At 39.7% G+C, this 21,009-nt stretch overlaps 1 protein-coding gene across 3 annotated transcripts in view; it reads left to right on the forward strand.

Moving 5' to 3' along the window:
* The window catches only part of TTC27 (tetratricopeptide repeat domain 27), a 559,369-nt gene that overhangs the window by 519,361 nt on the left and 18,999 nt on the right, over positions 1-21,009 (forward strand). For all 3 annotated transcript variants that reach the window (XM_063443110.1, XM_063443111.1, XM_063443112.1), the window contains one exon: positions 6,055-6,155. In XM_063443110.1, the coding sequence (XP_063299180.1) occupies positions 6,055-6,155 (101 nt within the window). The remainder of the gene's footprint in view (positions 1-6,054; positions 6,156-21,009) is intronic.

Raw genomic sequence — 21,009 nt, forward strand, 5'->3', positions numbered from 1 at the left:
CTTGCTACACCCTGCAAGAGACTCCTGTATGTGATTAAAGTTCAATTAAGAGATTGAGATACAATTATTTAAGGTAAATTACATCTGTTTGAAAGTGAAACCCGTTTTTTTTTTTTTTTCCATGCAGGCTCTGTCAATCATAGCCAGGGGAGGTGTGGCTAGGGCTGCATAAACAGAAACAAAGTGATTTAAATCCTAAATGACAGTGAATTGAGCAGTGAAATTGCAGGGGAATGATCTATACACTAAAACTGCTTTATTTAGCTAAAGTAATTTAGGTGACTATAGTGTTCTGAATATTCTGCTTATCAGAATCTGACACACATGATCAGAAGGGGGCAGGTTCCTGCGGACGCAAGTTAGCAAGCGGCTTGACTACTTACATGGGGGGGGGGGAGGGTCATTGCTCACATCATAACTACTGTTGTTAGTATTTATAAAGGGTCAACAAATTCCGTAGCACTGTAGAATGGGTGGACTAACAAACATGTAATTGTAACCAGATGACAGGGCCCTCACTATAGCAAGTTGTAGTGGTTATGGTGCTTGGAATGTTCCTTTAACAGTGCAGTGCTTCATCCCATGGATGGAGTTTAAATTTAGATCTAGCCAGGACCTTTCCCAAAATAAATAAATTTTCCTGTGTTGACTAGATATATTATATAATTTCAGAAACAGTTGGTAAGGGCGTACAATGCACTACTTTACAGCAAGTTTAAACCCTTAAGGACGGAGGCAATTGTCCATGTTCTTAACCAAACAAAACCTTGAATTTGAGATATTGTTTGTTCCACCCGAATTTAAAGGTTTCTCTTCAAGTGTCCCCATACATATTATTCTAATTTTTAAAGGACAGAAAGGGCTTTCATTTATAATCCTATATGTCCACCTAACACAACTTTATGTGCGAATAAAATCTTAAAAACTGGAGAGAAAAAAATGCATCCCCACACACATATACACATTTTTGCTTATGATAATTTTTACACATCCAGTGCAACTAATTGACAATAACTCAAAATAGATTCATCTATCAGTCCTGATTGTTAAATGCTGAATATGTTTAGGATCTAATTGGTTTAAATATATATATATATATATATATATATATATATAATACAATTAATGTTAACCCTATACCAACACCACACTAATGCTATTACAACACTTATACTGACTCTACCCATATGACTTCCATAACCTTACACTTAACCTCAACTCTACACTATTTCTAACCCTAAAACAACATTAACCCATACAAACAATTAGCCCTTACCCTAACCCTACAACTAATGCTACTCCAATACGAAGTATAACCCTACCTTACTCCTAAATGTAACCCTAAGGTAACACACTGCTTACATGGTATATTGCCACCATCTACTAGCCGTTTTCAGTGTAATTCTGAATGAGCCTGGTACTCAGCGATTATATAAAAATCAGTGCTGGGCAGCTGTTAAAACCAGTCCCAATTGGCTGTAAACAGACTGGGAGACTTTGCTAGGGTCTATTCAAACCCTGGAGATTCTCGCCAAAACTGCCTACACCCCAGAAAAACAGATTGAGTTCAGCCACAGTTTTATGAATGGAGTTAAAGGGCTCTATGCAGCACTGACTTACAGCGCTGCACATAGCTGATCAATCACTCTGGGGCCACTAAAATGGTGTCAGTTGACTAACATGATATCATTGGATACCTGGTGTTAATGATGTGAGCAAGAATAACTCTGTTCACACCACAATCTATTTTGAGCCATTTAAATGGCTATTTAAAGAGCCACTTTAAATGGCCGCAGCACATTAAGAGGGTATAACCTCTTTAAAGAGCTGTTTGTACCATGGGGCTTCCAAAACTGCAAAAACTTCATCTAAAAGTCTGGGGCCACTAAAATGTCCGCAGCAGACAGATGGGAGCCTCAGGTATCTATTGATACCTTGGGCTCTCTGGTGTGAGCAGATATTTAACCCTTCACACACCATATCTGCAGGGTGTTCTATGCTGCCCTACAGGTTTTTAAGGCCACTTTATGCAGGACAACATCCAATGCCCTAATGGCTTTAAGGGATTACATTTAAAGTATCGCAGTTGCCACTTGGAAGAAAAATGGCATGAAGCTTACATTGTAAAATATACTGAAATATTTTAAAAAATGGGGAATAAAATCCATGTCAGACCCGAGCTGCTACACCACTAGTGTGGGTTTGTTCTTTTACATTACACAAACCAAACCTGCTGAATACCTTGTGAAAATACTAAGTGATAAACAGTATATAAGTGGAGGACTTAAAATAGATATAAAATAACCATAAGCTCAGCCATTATACACATTAAGGTTACACATCTGATGTGTTGTATTAGGAGTCAGTTTATATTTATTTTATACATTTTAAAATGTCCATTTTTTTTTCTCAAACTACTGAAGGCATTCTTTTTTTCTTCTTCTCTAAGAGACCATATGTAAAAACAAAACAGTCAACAGCTTTCATTTATACTGCAACGTCCAATAATATACAATTATATAAAATTATATTCACTTAAATTCTGAGTAAATAACTATAAATAATAATATTGCATATATGCTGAAATATTTATTTAGTAATGCTCACCACCAGATAGTCACAACATTCCATTTTACCCTGTAGTAAAGTGGTCACTAGGTTCATGAGCAAGTATTGGGGTATGAACCTCATAATAGCTAATCTAAGTCATTGTGCCACATTCCATAGCCTGGGGAGAGAGTCTGGCTCTGCCACAGTCACATAACAAATCCATTTAGACAAATATAGAAATGTCATATTTAATTTGCTGTAGTGTGTAAAGCCTGCTATTTGCTTTACTTCCCTATAAGGCTCAATGAGTTTTCTTGCTGTAGTTTTTCTCTGATATAATTGATTAATTAATAGTGCCAGCAAGCATCCTGCAATTACTTTCTGTGTGAGTTACTTCCTGCCATCAGCATTAGAGTTTGTCTGAGTGCCAGTGAATACAATGTGAAGAGGAAGGGACATATTACTTCACTGTTATGGTCATTTAGAAATGATTTAAGGAATTAAGGCATGTGCTAATATTCCTAGGATCTCATGTAATTGATGTGCAATATTGTTCTTTTGTTAAATGTAACAAGTAAGTATAATTTATGATTTGTTCCATATTCTGTATCACTTTAGCGAGGAGCCTGCCTGTGAGGTTCAAATCTAGCAATTACAGCACTCTTATACAAAGTACATTAAACCAGCTTGTGAGTTTATAATCGTAAAGAAACATTTCAAGCACCGATGTAGTAGCCAGGGTGCTAGGAGTGTCCTGGCACTCTACCAGTGTAAATATCCCGACCCTAACCCTAGGCCAGACATAGGCAACCTTCGGCACTCCAGATGTTTTGGACTACACCTCCCATGATGCTTTGCCAGCATTCTGGGTGTAAGAGCATTATGGGAGATGTAGTCCACAACATCTGGAGTGCCGAAGGTTTGCCTATGTCTGGCCTAGGGTTAAGGTCGGGATATTTACACTGGTAGAGTGCCAGGACTGGCTACTACATCGGTGCTTCAAGTGTTTCTTTACGATTATAAACTCACAAGCTTGTTTAATGTACTTTGTATAAAAGTGCTGTAATTGCTAGATTTGAACCTCACAGGCAGGCTCCTCGCTAAAGTGCTACAGAATATGGAACAAATCATAACCCTACAAATCCTGACTACGTTTTTTTTTTTTCCTTACTTGTTGAATACCTTTGACCCAAGCTTCTACACCACTAGTGTTTTTTCCTTTACATTACACAAACCAAACCTGCTGAATACTTTGTGAAAATACTAAGTGATAAAGAGCACCGTCCTCTAGTATATATATGGATGGCTCAAAGTAGATATAAAATAGACATCAAGCCCCAGTGCCACCACAGACTTATTAGGATACTGGCTCCACCTCCAGGCCTCCCCTGGGGGTCGTGTTAGTAAGGGTGTGCTGTTCCCTGCGGTTGAGTTCCACCATCCTAATCAATCACACTAGCTCTCTGTAAGGAACTTTTGTCCAGAAAGATAGACGTGACCAGAGCCTGGCAGACCCCAGATAAGTTGTCAAACTGTTCTTAAATCATTTAACAACTGACACTTGGAGGGCACACCTGGCAGAGGGCTGGCATGGTCATGGTGCTTGGAGTGTTCTTTTAAGATTATGAGGGGGAGTTGAGACAATAGGTTTTAGGTCATTTATAGCATGAGACATATAGGGGGCATTTCAAAAGTTGTTAAATTGTGAAGTTGTTAAATAAGTAATTAAGTGAGATTTAGACACCTGTAGAGGTATGCTATAAAGGTAGACTGTACATAGGGTGTGTGAGATAATGCTTCCTAAATATAAGGGTCAGTTGCTAGTTAAAGTGGAGCTAAGAAGAGAAGGAAAGATAGAGGGTAATATTAGGATGTACTACACCCTAATATTACCCTCTCTCTTTGATGTACACATTTTTTTAAGTGCATTGTGGAGTTGAGCAAGAAAGGGGGAGGGGAAAAACATGTGAAGTGCACAATGTAAATTTTAGCCAGTAATCTCCCTAAATATTAATATGCAAATGTATAAGATTATATTTGAAAACATGCAGGCAAGTTATACGTAATATGCAGTTATTTATGCAGCTATTGAGTACTTTGCTGGTTTGAATGGTACAGTGAATATTGGGATTAGTTGCAGATGAAAATGGAAGAAAAGGAAAAAAATATGTCCAAATCAAAGATTGGTATAACCCAATTATCTCCTGTTTGAATGATTCTTGGTTACCCTAGAGAAAATATAGGCAGGCAACCACAGGATTCAGAGTACTTGCAGGGTACTTTGCAGGATTAACTGGTACTTAGAGTAATATGCTGTGGACAGTAACCCTCAGTCAGGATTGCAGTTACAGTCCATAGCACCTAAATAGGGATCGACCGATTATCGGTTTTGCGTTATTATCGTCCAATAATTTTTGGGGGGAGCTAGATCTAGCGTGGCCGAGTGGAGCAGTGCGCACCGTGGTACAGGAACTTATGTTTTCTGTACCCGGCTGGACTGAAAGGAAGTGCTCACTGAGAGAGCACTTCCTGTCAGTCCGGCCGGGTACAGGAGACTGAATCTCCTGTACCACGGTGCGCACTGCTCCGCTCGGCCACGCTACCAGGAGACACACCAGGGACCAAGGAGGGGAGAGAGAGGGGCACTATGGGATGGGGGGGTGGGTGTTAAGGATCACTATGGGACAGGGGTGGTAGAACACTATGGGACAGGGGGTAGGGTGGTAATGAATACTATGGGGGAAGGGAGGTGGTAAGGAACAAAATGGGGGAGGGGAGATGGAAAGGAACACTATGTAAGGGGGGGGGGTGGTAAGGAACACTATGGGACAGGAGAGGAGAGTGAAGAACACCAGGGGGGAGAGAGGAACATTAAGAGAGGACACTCAGGCACAGGGAGGGAAGGGAAAAGGAACACTGGGGTAGGGACCACTAAAAAAGAAGGGAGAGGTACAGGGGAATGGGGGGTGGGGAGGGGAGTTCCTACCACATAAACACACTGCATCCACTACACAAACACACACACACTGAATCCACTACACACACAACCCTGCATCCACTACACAAACACACACACACACACACTGCATCCACTACACAAACAAGCAGACTGCATCCACTACACAGACACACTGCAACCACTACCCACACTGCATCCACTACACAAACACACACATTGCATCCACTACACAAACACACACACTGCATCCACTACACACACACACATAAATATTCTTGAAAACATGAAAAAAAAAAATCTAACTGGCATGTATATTTTGTGCATTTACCACTTAATAAAAAAAGATTTGCAAAAAAAAATAAAAAATATGGTAAATGTACAGAATATCAGTAAGCTATCGGCTATCTGCCTGAAAGTTCACAGATGATCGGTATCTGCTCTAAAAAATCAATATCGGTCGATCCCTACACCTAAACATGATAAATTGTATAACAATATATGTGCTCTTAATAATGACACTTTGTCCATACCCTGTCCTTTTTCAGTGGCGATAAGATGCAGCAAGAGTACTTCTAATCCTCAGGAAGCAGTGCAGATGCTGTCCTCGTCTCGTCTCAATCTGCGTGGTTTGTCCTCTAAAGCAAAGGTTAGTTGTGGGACAAAATTTGCAAGCAAGGAATGTTTTAGGAACGGACTTTGAATTTGAATGTGAATGTTACACAGTGCTATTCTGCCAATGTGTTCAAAGCAATCATTTTTAAAAGATGGTTAAGCCACAGGAATGCTAGTGCCCATGGCTTCCCATTCAGGAACCCCATTGATAACCTGTTTAAAGCACCAAATCTTTTAAAAAGCAGTGTGAGTGTAGGCAGCACCACCCAATCACCTATCAAAACAAATCATCTCAACTATCCACATAAATAGGTTACATATCCAAAACTTCTCAGTTTGCTCCTCAAATCGGAAGAACAAGATTGGTTGAGAGATTTATATATTGAACTTGCCAAAAAAAACTGATTTTGAAGGCATCACTGCAAAAGCAACAAATACTAGTGATTAATTAATACTAGGATTACATTTCTATTTTCTCTTTCATCAAGCACTGTGACTGGTTGTGTGTGTTATCTGTATTGGTCTGTGAATTTATTGTCTGGGTGAAGAACTCTGTCTTAAGTTATTGAATATTTATTATTCGGCCTTCCAAAGAATGCATACAATAGACTTTACGCTGAAGATAAGTTACTGTTTGATCAGGGTTGTGTGTTTTTGGTTAGTACAATATACATATGATTTTGATTGGAAACCTGCCGCCAAAAAGGTGATTATAACACTCTCTGTGTGAAGTACTTTTTGAAAAAAATACTGAAACAACTTCTTATGTTAAAAGACAAATCAATGTGGGTTCTGTTAACTTACAGAGTAGCTTCATTCATATTTCGATATTGAAACAGCTCACAGCTGCTTATGCTAGAGGTTTACAACTTATGCATGTAGTTTAAAATCTTACATGGGTTAGGGAAAGCCATAACAAATTGAGCTGCATATAGCTGCAGGGATATTAGAAAATCTCTGAGGCATTGATGAATAGGATGAAGGAAAATAGAGACAGGGAGGTCTTTGCACTATCCATAATGCATAAGTGGAAACTGTCCTTGTAGTGACCTTTTTAACCCCTTAAGGACCAAACTTCTGGAATAAAAGGGAATCATGACATGTCAAACACGTCATGTGTCCTTAAGGGGTTAAAGCATCTAGTCCAGGGGTAGTCAACCTGGTGTCTACCGCCCACTAGTGGGCAGTTTGGAATTTCAGGTGGGCGGTGGTGGATTCTGCAGAAAATGCCCAGTGGATCTGGATGGCTGTGGACCAAGGCCGGCAGGGGAGTTCCTTTCATCTCCCCTGATGGCCTATGCAGAGCCAGCCTTGCTGTAAGCCCTCTCGGGCTGGTGAGGAGATCAAAGATCTCCCTCACCGGCCTGCTGGGGCTTAGTTCCAGCAGAGGGAGGGAAGGGCCTGGGAGGCTCTGTGTTCCACCCGCGAGCAGGCTGGTCGGAGCATTGCCGCACGTTACCATGGCAACGCTCCAATACAGTGCTGTGCTCGCAGGAGGGTAGGAGAGTCAACCTGCAGCTGGAGAAGCTGCAAGCTAAAGTGAACATGCCACCACTGGACCACCAGGGCTTGCAGCATTATGTCCCACCTCACTTGTAAAAGGTAAAAAGAAGGGAGGGAGAGACATTTTTTTCACATCTCACCCACCTATGCACCCTTCACACCCCTCACACGCATTGTCCCCCTCCAACACACACAGTACCTCACAGACACACATAGAAAAAAAAAGTAGAATAGAAAAAAGGGAAAAAATAGATACATTTAAGTACTTTTTTTTTTAACTCCTTTCTAAAGAAAAAATGGCACTTGCACTACAAAATTATTTACTGTGGCACTGGTGGGCGGTATTACATTTTACCATCAACAAAGATACAAAAGTGGGTGGTAGGTATTAAAAGATTGACTAGCCCTGATCTACTCAGTAGAGGAAAGTCAAGCCTTGTTTACACCAAGAACAAGTCTTATATTGGCTTTCCATTGTTCAGTTAGCAATTTGCAATTGATGATGCAGAAGCTTAAAGGAACACTATAGTGTCAGGGATACAAATGTGTATGCCTGACCCTACTGTGTTAAAAATGCAGTTTAGGCTCATGACCACCTTTAAAAATTATTAAAACATTTATTCTGCTGGCACTAGCCCAGCCACCAATCTGCCTCCTTGGCTAATATACAGGAAAGCATTGATTTGGCTGAGATCGTCAATTCAGATGATCTCCGCAAAGGAGTCGAGGTGTAGCCAAATGCCACCCTGGCCAATCATCATCGCCTCGTAGAGATGCATTGAATCAATGCATCTCTATGGGGTAAGTTTGGAATCTCCATGCATAGCGTGGAGACACTGAACGTGCAGCACTGACCTTTGAAGCATCTCTAGTGGCCGTCTGAGTGATTACCACTGAAGGTGTCCCTATGGAGCAATGTAAACACTGCCTTTTTTTTCTGAAAAGGCAGTGTTTACAGGAGAAAGCCTGCAGAAACATGCTATACTCTCCAGAACAACTACATTAAGCTGTAGTTGTTCTGGTGACTACAGTGTCACTTTCATTTCTGCACCGAAGAGGGGATGGCAGGAAGACCGAATGTCAAACTGCGACAAAAAAAGAAAGACCGAGCCTAAAGCCCAATGGCATCATAACCACTAAAATAATCAGCAGTGGTCATTGTGCCTAGAATAATGTCAATTTCATATCTAGTGATGCACAACATATAACAAAATAGCAGACTTTGGCTTCATAACAGCAGAATTAAAAAGAGATCTCTGCAGTTAAAACACCAACAATGCCTCGTTTCCACTGAGCGGATCGGTTCGGTTCGGTTCAGTTCGGTACGGTTCGCTATTTTGGGTGTTTCCATTATGAAAGTGGTCCATACATGCGAACGGTACCAATCCATTCAGGGTCCTGCTTCAGATGTAGGGCCATAGAAAATGGAACGGTTCGGTTAGGGCGGAACTACTATACAATCCATTGATTGGTGGACAGGAAGAGCATTTTTTCTAAACCCTGCATGGCCCCGAAGGTCTGACTTGCAGTGGAAACGCTCACCAGAATGGGCTGGTCCATTCTAAACCTTCCAAACTGTACCAACCCGAACCGATCCGCTCAGTGGAAACGAGGCACAAGTGTCAGTTAGTTTGCACTATGTACAGTATGGACCAGGACAATAAATAAAAAGTATATTGTTTAAAACTCCAGCAAGGTTATTTACTAAACACCAAACTTTTGTGAATTAAATCCAAATGGCAAAATTGAGGCTAAAAGAGTCAAGCTGTGACAAGGACTGAGTTAGAAATTATTTCTAGATCAGCTGTTTTAGCTTACGTTTTGCTAATCAGATTTTCTATTGCTACGATTCATAGTTTGATTAAATACCCTGCAGGTGTATTTATTAATACATTGTGTAAAGTGACACGTATAGCACACGTTTCTCACCATGGTGTAACAATATGCATACCAACTGTTTGCTAGTATTAACATAATGGGGTAGGGTAGGCACCATAACTACTACATGCCAATGTAGTGGTTATGAGGCCATTGGGCTTTGTCCACAATTCCCCAGTTCTTGGTCTTTGATCAAAACTGGCAATCCCTAATTCACCCACACCTTGGATATGGGGTATTGTTATAGCAGAAATTCCACTTCTGCATTTGCAATAGCAATTTTGTCTATATATTAAAGCCTTTCAGTGGCTAAATGCATCAGCTTATCCACTCAGCCAAAGAATGGTTTTAAAATGTGGATGAAATTGATTATTGCTAATACAAAAGTGGACATGACATAATAGCAATATCCAAGCCGGGGATCCGGTTGTGGTTGTGGGGTCCTCAGTGACCCATCTGTTTTGGCCAAGCCAGTCAAATATGCTGCCACCTGCAGTTAAATGGCACCATAAACACTATTACAGTGTAGAGGTTATATGCCTGCACCAGAGCCAGATTAAGAGCCCAGTGGGCCTGGTGCTGACAATTATGATGGGGCCTAATTACAGAATCTTATCGACCAAAACCACTAAAACAGTCTTACCTCTCAAGCGTCATGTATCTGATGGAGATGGTGTGGGAGGGAAACTCAAAGGATGCAGCTATAAGAAAACACATACTCTATGCTAATCTCTTTATCTAATTTGTGCTTTCATCTTTCAAGTAAATCCATACCCCCTAACAGCAGTGTCTAGTGAAGCAGGAAGTCAATGGGCGCGGTAAAAGGGTGGGCCACTGACGCAAATCACGTGACCAGAATTGCCAAAAGGGCGAACATGTCCAAAAGGGGGGCATGTCTGTCCAAAGAATTGGAAGGCCAGCCTGGCATCAGTGTCTCTATGTATCAGAGTGTCAGTGTCCCCATGTCACCCAGTCCCCTAGTCTCCCAGTGAGAGACATGGGGACACAGCGAGACATGGCAACACTGAGACACTTGGGGACACTGGGAGACATGGGGGCACTTGCGGATACAGACATGGAGACACTGGGAGACATGGGGACACAGAGACAAGCAGACACAGACACTGTGAGACATGGGGACACTGAGACATTTGGTGACACTAAGACACTAGGCACACTGAGAGGCACGGAACATAAACATTATGGGACACTGGGAGACATGGGGACACTGTGACACTAGGGACACTGGCTGGGAGACATGGGGACACTGACACTTGTGGACACTGGGAAACATGGGGGCACTTGTGGACATAGACATGGGGACACTAGGAGACATGTGGACACTGAGACATTTGGGGACACTGGAAGACATGGGGACACTAGGGACACAGAGACATGGGGACACAGACACTGGCCGGGAGACAGAGACATGGTGACATAGACACTAGGGACACTGGCTGGGACACATGTGGACACTGGGAGACATGGGTACAAATACATTTGGGGACACTGGGAGACTTGGGGACACTGAGACATTACGGACACTGGGAGACTAGGGGACACTGGCTGAGAGACATGGGGACATATGGAGACACTGTGTCCCTTGTGTCTCCCAATGTCCCCATGTTACCCAGTGTCCACTAGTGTCTCAGTGTCCCCATGTCTCCCTGCTGCCTTTCCCCCCATCCTTCACTTACCTGAGCTGTAGTGTGTCTCTGCAGGCTGGGAGCTTTCCCCCTGGAGTCTCTGTGCTGTGTAGCTGCTCCCCCGTGTGTCAGTAAGTAGAAAGGCAGGGAGGGATATGCTGTAACTTCCTATCCCTGCCTCTCTCCACACACAGTGACCCCTACTGGCTGCTGCTGGTATTGCAGAATAATCTCCGTTTATACTGAGAAAAATATCTGCATTTGTATTGCTGGTATTGCTGCAATACCCGCCCGGCCGGCCAGCCAGCCAGCCTCAAATAAATACATAAAATACCAGTCAAGTGGCAAACCTACGAGTAATGTGAATTTTTTTTTTTTAATGGGTCTATTCCATGGGCCTGGGCCTGGAGCTGCAGCTCCATCAGCCCCTATGTTAATCCGGCCCTGGCCTGGACCACCCCTTTAGTGACACTCATTTGATCACATGTGGTTTGACCAGATACATTTCTGGTGTTTTGATTAACTGACATATCACGTAAAATGGCAAACAGATTTTGCAGCAATTTACAATATAGTTGGTGGTATCCTGTCCAGTTTGCAATCAAAAGAACGATATTTTGTATACATTTCTAGAATTATTTTTTTTTTATAAACAGGAAGAATATATATAGTCTTGCACACCATAAAAATCATGTGAAATCAAAAAAAATTTAATATTCTTCATGTACTTCCCATGCTCACCCTGTTAATATGTATATTGGGTCTGTCTCCGTCAAAAGACTTGTTGCATCAGTGTATGTTTTTTACAGATCAGTATAGATGGGGTTAAACTGCCATTGTTAGAGTTGCGTGCGAATTAAGTTTGTTAAACAAAGTAAATTGTGGTATCTCTTGTAGGCATGACACCCTATGATCTTACTGTGCACCAGCCTTAACTCTATTCCCCTGGTTTAATTATTAAGTAACAACAGGAAATTCCATTCTACTGACCATGCTAGGTTCAGTTTCCTAACTATGTTATTGAGCACTGGTTACTGCTACCATGACCCATGCACCAATTCCTGGAAGTCTTTTTTTTTTTTTCTTTTTTCTTTGCATATTAGTATGTGTGCAGCTTTTTAGGAATCTCACTGTAAGACTTCATAATCTGCTTTCCACTCGACACATAAGCAGCTAGTAATGTCCATCCATGGGGTAGGCAACTATTTGTCATGATTTTCATTACCCTTACATACAGGTAGGAAAATTCCCACAAAACGAGGTTAACAGACAGAATCAAAGTCAAGTGTAGCTGAGGTCAGGAATACAGATATACAGATAAACTAGAAACAAACCAGGCAGGATAATAGAAATACACTGGTCAACATAAAGGCCAGGTCAGGTTATTAGACGTTCACAAAGTCAAAACGAAAACAAGGTCAACAACAGGAAATCAATATAGAGTCACTGGAAGCACTAACGTGTAAGCAAACCAGAAACCACGATAGGGCAATGAACAAGGGCCCAAATTACCTTTATTTAGGCTAACACACTTTGTGATTGGTCTAGGCCATGTCTGAGACTCCAGTTTGATACAATATGAGGACGCCCAGATGATGTCATCACTTTAAGGGCAGGTGGGCGGGAGTGTGTGACGTCCCATGATTTGAATACATAGAAGACTTGCCAATATAGCCGGCAGCGTCTAAACCCTTTTTACATGGAAAAACAGAAGCATGGAGGGAGCTGTTCGCAGGGCCGAAGATAAGTATACTCTATTCTATATTCAGGCTGCATGGATCGTTCTGCTCTAGCGGCCCAAGGAGGGAAGCGGCGTGGGCACCAGGTGCAGGTAAGTCTGTGACAGAAGCTTCCTGAGAGGATATGCCCACCGGGTGTGAAGGACCCAGCTACATTCTTCAGGACTATATAACTCCAATGGACAAGGTACCAAAGACTACCCTAAGGAATCTAGAGTCAAGGATAGCAGTGACCTTGTATTCCTCAACCCCCTCAACAAAAACACGAGGCGGAGGAGCACAAGGCAGAGTAAAACGATTGCACATTAGAGATTTCAGCAGGCAAAAAGACATTAGGCATACGCATGGAATGAGGAAAGTCTAAGGCATATGAAACAGATTTGACCTTGCAGAAAGAACCAGTAAGATGAGGAGCAAACTTAATGGAAGGTACTTGGAGACGGATGTTGTTGGTAGAAGGCCACGCCCAGTCACCCACCACATAGGAAGGAACTGCACGAGGTCTCTGAGCAGAATCAACCAAGAGCTGGTGTACCTGCTCCTTAGTGCTATGCAAACCAGCCAAGTGCTTATCCAGAGCTGGCATTCTCCATGACAAGAACGCAGTCATGAGGACAACAGGATGTCTACCATAGACAACGTAAAAGGGCTAGAACCAGAGGATTCATTAGTAGAGCTATTGCGGGCAAACTCCGCCCAATGAAGCAGGTCAACCCAGTCATCTTGATGTTGTGAATCGAGGCAACACAGATACTACGTTAGTACATTCAGCAGCTCCATTATTCTGAGGATGGTAGACGAAGTAGAAGGACAACTCAATACCCATCACTGAGCAGAAATACTTCCAGAAACGGGCTATAAGTATGAAAAAAGGAATGCTAGTGTGTCCATTAAAAGGGAGCAGGTCCCCAATAAAGTCCATAGAAAAATTGGACCAGGGTTTCGTGGGTAAAGGTTGGAGCAAATCACAAGGTAACCTGTGAACAGTTTTGTTAGCAGAACAAATATCATAAGCTTGCACATATTCTTTTATGTTCCCCTTTAGGAATGGCTGCCAGTTGTCATGAGAAATTAGGTTAATGGTTTTGATTATACCGGGATGCCCTGTGGGCTTGCTCTCATGACAAAATTACATAACCTCCATTCTGGCCTCAGGGGTGACAATCAACTTATTGTTAGGGTTGTTATCAAGGGAGTCAGCTTGAGAAAACATGATGCAATTTAACAATGAAGAGAATACAGAGAATACTGTTGTGGGTACAATTCTTTCCAGGGGAATGATGAAACTCTCCTTAGGCCTTTCTTCTTTACTTGCATTAAACTGCCTGGACAAAGCATCTGCGTTGGCATTCTATTTGTAATTATGAAATTGGACAAGAAGAGAGACCATCTCGCCCGTCTAGAATTCAGCTTTTTAGCCTCTCCAAGGGCTTCTTATAATCGGTTAATACCATGATAGGATCTTGGGAATCATCTAGGTCTAGTAGATGGCTCCATTTTTTTAAAACTGCAATAATGGAGAAAAGTTCTCTATTCTCAATATCATAATTGTTCTGCCTGCGAGAGTTTGCTAGAAAATAATCCACATAGGTGCAATGGTTGGTCAGGGGACAAGCACTGTGAAAGAACAGCACCAACTCCTATCTCAGAAGCATCCTCTTCCAATACAAAAGGATGCTTAGGATCTGGATGTCTGAGGATAGGAGCAGAAACAAAAGTCCTTTTTAGGCTCTCAAAAGCCTTGGCTGCTTTAGGGGAACAAGCATAGTGGTTCGAACCCTTCTTAGTGAGGTTTGTAATAGGGGCTATGACAGAAGAGAAATTCTTTATAAATCTTCTGTAGTAATTCGCAAAGCCTATGAACCTTTGTATAGGTTTCAAACCCTGAGGTAAAGGCCATTCCATTACGGAAGACAATTTCTTAGGGTCCATACTGATTTCAGATAGCAAAACACAAGGAATTGACTTCTGATTGATCAAACAAACACTTCTCCAGTTTACAGTACAAACCATTTTTAAGAAGTGTTTGCAAGACCCTAGAGACATGTATATGTGTATTTTCATCAGCGGAGTAAATTAGAATGTCGTCCAAGTACACAATCACAAAGGAATGTATGTAATCCCTGAGGATGTCATTAATAAAATCCTGGAAAACCGCAGGAGCATTACAAAGACCAAAAGGCATGACGGTATATTCATAATGTTTGCTTCTGGTATTGAATGCGGTTTTTCATTCATGACCTTCCTTAATGCGAACAAGGTTATGCACCCTTCAGATCCTACCTCAGTAAAGACAGAGGCCCCTTTTAACCTGTCAAATAGCTGAGTAATCAGAGGAACAGGGTGTGCATTTTTAATCGTGATTTTACTTAGTCCTCTATAGTCTGTGCAAGGGCATAGATCTATGGAAGATCTATGTATGAATCTCTTTTCGAAAGATTCTCCATGATAACGCTCATGGGAAGACAAAGGATAAACTCTTCCTTCCGGTGGCATAGTACCTTGAAGGAGTTCTATGGAACATAAGACCTGTGAGGAGGTAATTTGCCTGCCTTCCTCTTTAATGTGTCTGTAAGGGTAAGGTATGCAGGTAATGGCTTGACCTTGTTCAAATATCTCTCCTGACATATATCACTAAATTAGATTATTTGTCCTTGTCCCCAGTCAATAGATGGGTTGTCAACCACTCCATAGTAGCGACCTGCTGGTAAAGCACAGAAACACATACCTGAGCATGTGCACTTGTGTAGGAATTAGCGGCCGGCAAAAGCTTTCTAGTAAAGAATAGCAACAGAGTCTGACCAGGTAGAAAGTAGGACAAAATAAATAATGGACCATATGTCCCATGTTACACTAGAAAGGAACCCATGGTTCTTGGTTTAATCACCAAGCTGTGACTTTCATATTTCAGCAAGGGTGTATTTATGGCAAAGACCCTAATGGAGGCTGTAAGTGACAAGTGGTGACTGCAAACAGGTCCTATAGCCACCCTCCACATTCTGAATATCAGCAACATAGCCTACACATAATAAAGGAAACAATAAATAAAGCAACCTTTGTGCCAGTTTAAAAGGACACTCCAGTCATACTCTGGGTACTTACACAACCAACAAAACCCACTGCTGAGTAACTCTGACTCCGTAGCAATGCCCCCTCTTTTCACAAAGCAACTTCCTCATTAGACATACTCAGTATACGTACCCAACTCCGTCAATAAGAGATCAGTGTGATATCAGTTGCTGACAAAATTCTAGACTACAGTCTGTCCTCTTATTATATTATATGTTGTTATATTATCTGCTCCCCTTCTGTTTGATATACTACACAGAGACCTGTATAAACTGTTACTTGAAGAACTCTTTGGTTGTGCACTCGTGTGGTGGTGGCTGGTTAGAGCAGTGAGAGCCTTAGAACTGTGAAACTCAGGTTTCAATTCCATTTAGACCTATATTTACAAAATAGTGTCCATTGCTAATGGGATCTGCAGAAATCTAGTATAACGTCTGAAACACAATGGCTGTATATACTGATTTGCATATCAAGCTGGTAACTATGGGATAGTTGTGAAAACATGATTACTCGAGTTTCTGTACCCCAGAAAGACTTCTCAAAGTCCAACTTAAGATATGCAGATGATGCATAGCAGTAATTTTTGTATTTGAACTGTGGGAAGTTTTATTGTGTTTGTCTCACCACAATCACAATTGTTAAAAACATAGGTATGTACACCGGTATATCTCGGCCTACCTCAAATACTCGTAAATTGTAAGCTGGTTTGACAAGGGCCTTCTTCACCTTATTCCCTTTATATAAATGTAGAGCACTGTAGAATATGTTGGTGCTATATAAATCAAAACAAAACACAAAACCTTCAATGAATACTATCCTAGCAACCTTCTTTTCTACCCTACCCTTACCTTTTGTGTCACTATACCCCACTCCTTCTAGCAAGTAAGCTCATTGAGCAGGGCCCTCAATCCCTCTTCCCACTTATCTGGTTACAAATACATGTCAGTCAGTCCACCCATTGTACAGTGCTACATAATGTGTTGGTGCTTTATAAATAAGAATATTATAAATGCTAATAATTATAGTACTGCAATCAACCCGATTTACCACAAGGTCAAGCCAACAGATATGATTCACCACAGGTTCACATAAATTAGATTAAAAGGCAACCTTTATCATAAATATCTTTCTTATTCCAAACATCAAATACCTATTATAACACAGTGATTACAAAATAAAACCACCATTAATAGAATATCATTCAAATTATTAACAACTTTCTGGCTCAAAGCCTTTCTAAAGAGGACATTTAAAGATATTTACCATTAATGTTGCTTTTTAACCTAACTGGTGTGCTCTTGCAGTGAATCATAGATCCTTTTTTTTTTTTTTTTTTTTTTTTTTTTACACAACATATTTTCGCTCTGCTTGCTACCTGATTACGTAATTTCTATCTTTTAAAACACATAGTTTGATATTGAGGTCAGTAGTCGCTATCTCAGTCATTTGTTCAGAAATGCAACTAAATTATATTTGAATGGAAAATTAGTAGGGTAAATAAACCCGTACACAAACAATCAAAAAAAGTTAGTTGCAGAAAAATTCCATGTATGAATGTAGAATTATATAAAATTATTTTATGTCATATATATCTGTGTTTAATGGTATGCTGTTTTAATTTTTTTTACATATTTGTACTTGAATCTGTACGCCCCCGCGTATATACAAAACATACATCATTAATAAAAGTGTATTTTAATATTAATATATATATATTAATATTAAAATACACTTAGAATGAAGTTAATTATATATAAAATAATCAATAAATACATTGAAAAAAATGGAAAAAATAAAATAATTAAAAAAAAATTATATACCGGTTTTAATTTGTTCTAACTATATTTTGATAGTAATATAGTAATATACATGTATACATATATATATATATATATATATAGAGAGAGAGAGAGAGAGAGAAACATTAAGTCTGGCACTCAATCCTCAAAAGCAAACAAAAAAACTTACACCAAGGTGCTGCTCTGCGCTGAATATGCAAAGTATGATAAAGATGAGAGCACTCAATGGATTTCCAAACAAAAAAAATATATTTAGAATGTTGCCAATATGGATCAACGTTTCGACCAAACAGGTGATAAAGACCTGTTTGGTACAAACGTTGATCCATATTGGCAACATCCTAAATATATTTTTTGGTTTGGAAATCTATTGAGTGCTCTCATCTTTATCATACTTTGCATATTCAGAGCAGAGCACCTTGGTGTAAGTTTTTTTGTTTGCTTTTGAGGATTGAGTGCCAGACTTAATGTTTTTCTTAATTATATATAAAATAATCAATAAATACATTGAAAAAAATGGAAAAAATAAAATAATTAAAAAAAAATTATATACCGGTTTTAATTTGTTCTAACTATATTTTGATAGTAATATACATGTATACATATATATATATATATATATAGAGAGAGAGAGAGAGAGAGAAACATTAAGTCTGGCACTCAATCCTCAAAAGCAAACAAGGTGCTGCTCTGCGCTGAATATGCAAAGTATGATAAAGATGAGAGCACTCAATGGATTTCCAAACAAAAAAAATATATTTAGAATGTTGTCAATATGGATCAACGTTTCGACCAAACAGGTGATAAAGACCTGTTTGGTCGAAACGTTGATCCATATTGGCAACATCCTAAATATATTTTTTGGTTTGGAAATCTATTGAGTGCTCTCATCTTTATCATACGTCAGATTGTAATTAATAAAATGACAATTATGTAAAAATATTATATAAATATATTTGTAGAATTTAAATATATATATATATATATATATATATATATATATTTAAATTCTACAAATATATTTATATAATATTTTTACATCATTGTCATTTTATTAATTACATTATATTTGTAGAATTTAAATATAAATATATATATATAATATTTAAATTCTACAAATATATTTATATAATATTTTTACATAATTGTCATTTTATTAATTACAATCTGATGGACCTGCCCGACAACCCAGGCAAAAAATCCAGAGAATTTAGCTTGCAAACCCTATATTTAACCCTGTAACTTTCCAGGACACCATAAAACTTGTACATAGAGGGCACTGTTTTACTCGGGAGACTTCGCTGAACACATATATTAGTGTTTAAAACAGTAAAACATATCACAGCGATGATATCGTCAGTAAAAATTCATTTTTATTTAGCATTTTTCACACACAAACTGTACTTTCACTGACGATATAATTGTTGTGATAAATTTTACTATTTTGAAAAACTAATCTTTGTGTTCAGCAAAGTCTAGCGAGTATAACAGTAACACTATGTACAGGTTTTATGTTGTTTTCAAAGGTTACCAAGTCAAATATAAGGCTTGAATTTCCTTTTTTTCCACATTAAAATTTGCCAGATTGGTTATGTTGCCTTTGAGACCGTATGATTGCGTTCTACGAGGAAGTAAGTAGAAATATAGATCAGGGTGTTGCAGTGGATGTGATCTATTTGGATTTTGCCAAGGCATTTGATACAGTTCCACGCAATCGATTAGTGTTCAAACTCAAGGAAATCGGTCTAGATGAAAATGCTTGTTCTTGGGTAGAACATTGGCTTAAAAACAGAGTACAAAGAGTTGTCATTAATGGTAAATTTTCAAGCTGGACAGAGGTTGCAAGTGGTGTCCCTCAGGGGTCTGTTCTGGGAACCCTTCTATTTAACATGTTTATAAATGATCTTGAAGACCGCATTGAAAGTCATGTTTCAGTGTTTGCAGATGACACAAAACTCATTGTAAAATAATACAATGTGAGCAAGATATTACTTTGCTGCAGAGGGATTTAGATAGACTGGGGGACTGGGCACTCAAATGGCAGAATAAATTTAATGTTGAAAAATGCAAAGTATGCACTTAAGTGTAAAGAACGTATACCCTTAATGGAAGCGAATTAGGGATAACAACACACGAAAAGGATTTGGGAATAGTTCTAGACAACAAACTATGCAACAATGTGCAATGTCAATCAGCAGTGGCCAAAGCCAGTAAGGTATTGTCATGCATGAAAAAGGGCATTCATTCTCGGGACGAGAATATCATTTTGCCTCTCTATAAATCACTGGTAAGACCACATATTGAATATGCTGTGCAATTTTGGGCACCTGTTCTAAAGAAGGATATTATGGCACTAGAAAAAGTGCAGAGGCGGGCTACAAAATTTATAAAAAAAGGAATGGAACATATCAGCTATGAAGAAAGGTTAACAAATTTAAACCTATTTAGTTTAGAAAAACATCGCCTGAGAGGGGATATGATAACATTATACAATTATATTCGGGGCCAATACAAACCATTGTGTGGAAATCTATTCACCAACCGGACTTTACATAGGACACGAGGTCATGCGTTTAGACTGGAAGAAAGAAGATTTCGTCTAAGGCAAAGGAAAGGTTTTTTTTACTGTAAGAACAATAAGGATGTGGAATTCTCTGCCTGCAGAAGTGGTTTTATCAGAGTCCATACAGATGTTCAAGCAGCTACTAGATGCATACTTGCAAAAACAGAATATTCAAGGATATAATCTTTCAATGTAGGGTAATAACTGCTTGATCCAAGGATAAATCTGACTGCCATTCTGGGGTCAAGAAATATTTTTTTTCCTAGCTTGTTGCAAAATTGTGCATTAAACTGGGTTTTTTGCCTTCTTTTGGATCAACAGCAAAAAACAAATGTGAGGAAGGCTGAACTTGATGGACGCAAGTCTCTTTTCAGCTATGTAACTATGTTTGGTAGCTTAGGAATGAGAATTACCCCCATGATGGCATACCATTTGCAAAAGTAGACAATCCAAATGGGGTATGTCCAGTCTTTTTAGTTGCCACTTAGTCACAAACACTGTGACTAAGTGGCCAGTGTTTGTGACCAAGTGGCTACTAAATAAAGACTGGGTATACCCCATTTGTAATACATTGGGCTGTCTACATTTGCAAATGGCATGTCATCATGGGGGTAATTTTCATTCCTGGGCTACCATATGGTCTCAAAGGCAACATAACCAGTCTGGCAAATTTCAATGTGTATAAACTGAA

The sequence above is a fragment of the Pelobates fuscus genome, chromosome 2 (genome assembly GCF_036172605.1).
Source record: "Pelobates fuscus isolate aPelFus1 chromosome 2, aPelFus1.pri, whole genome shotgun sequence".
Taxonomy (NCBI): domain Eukaryota; kingdom Metazoa; phylum Chordata; class Amphibia; order Anura; family Pelobatidae; genus Pelobates; species Pelobates fuscus.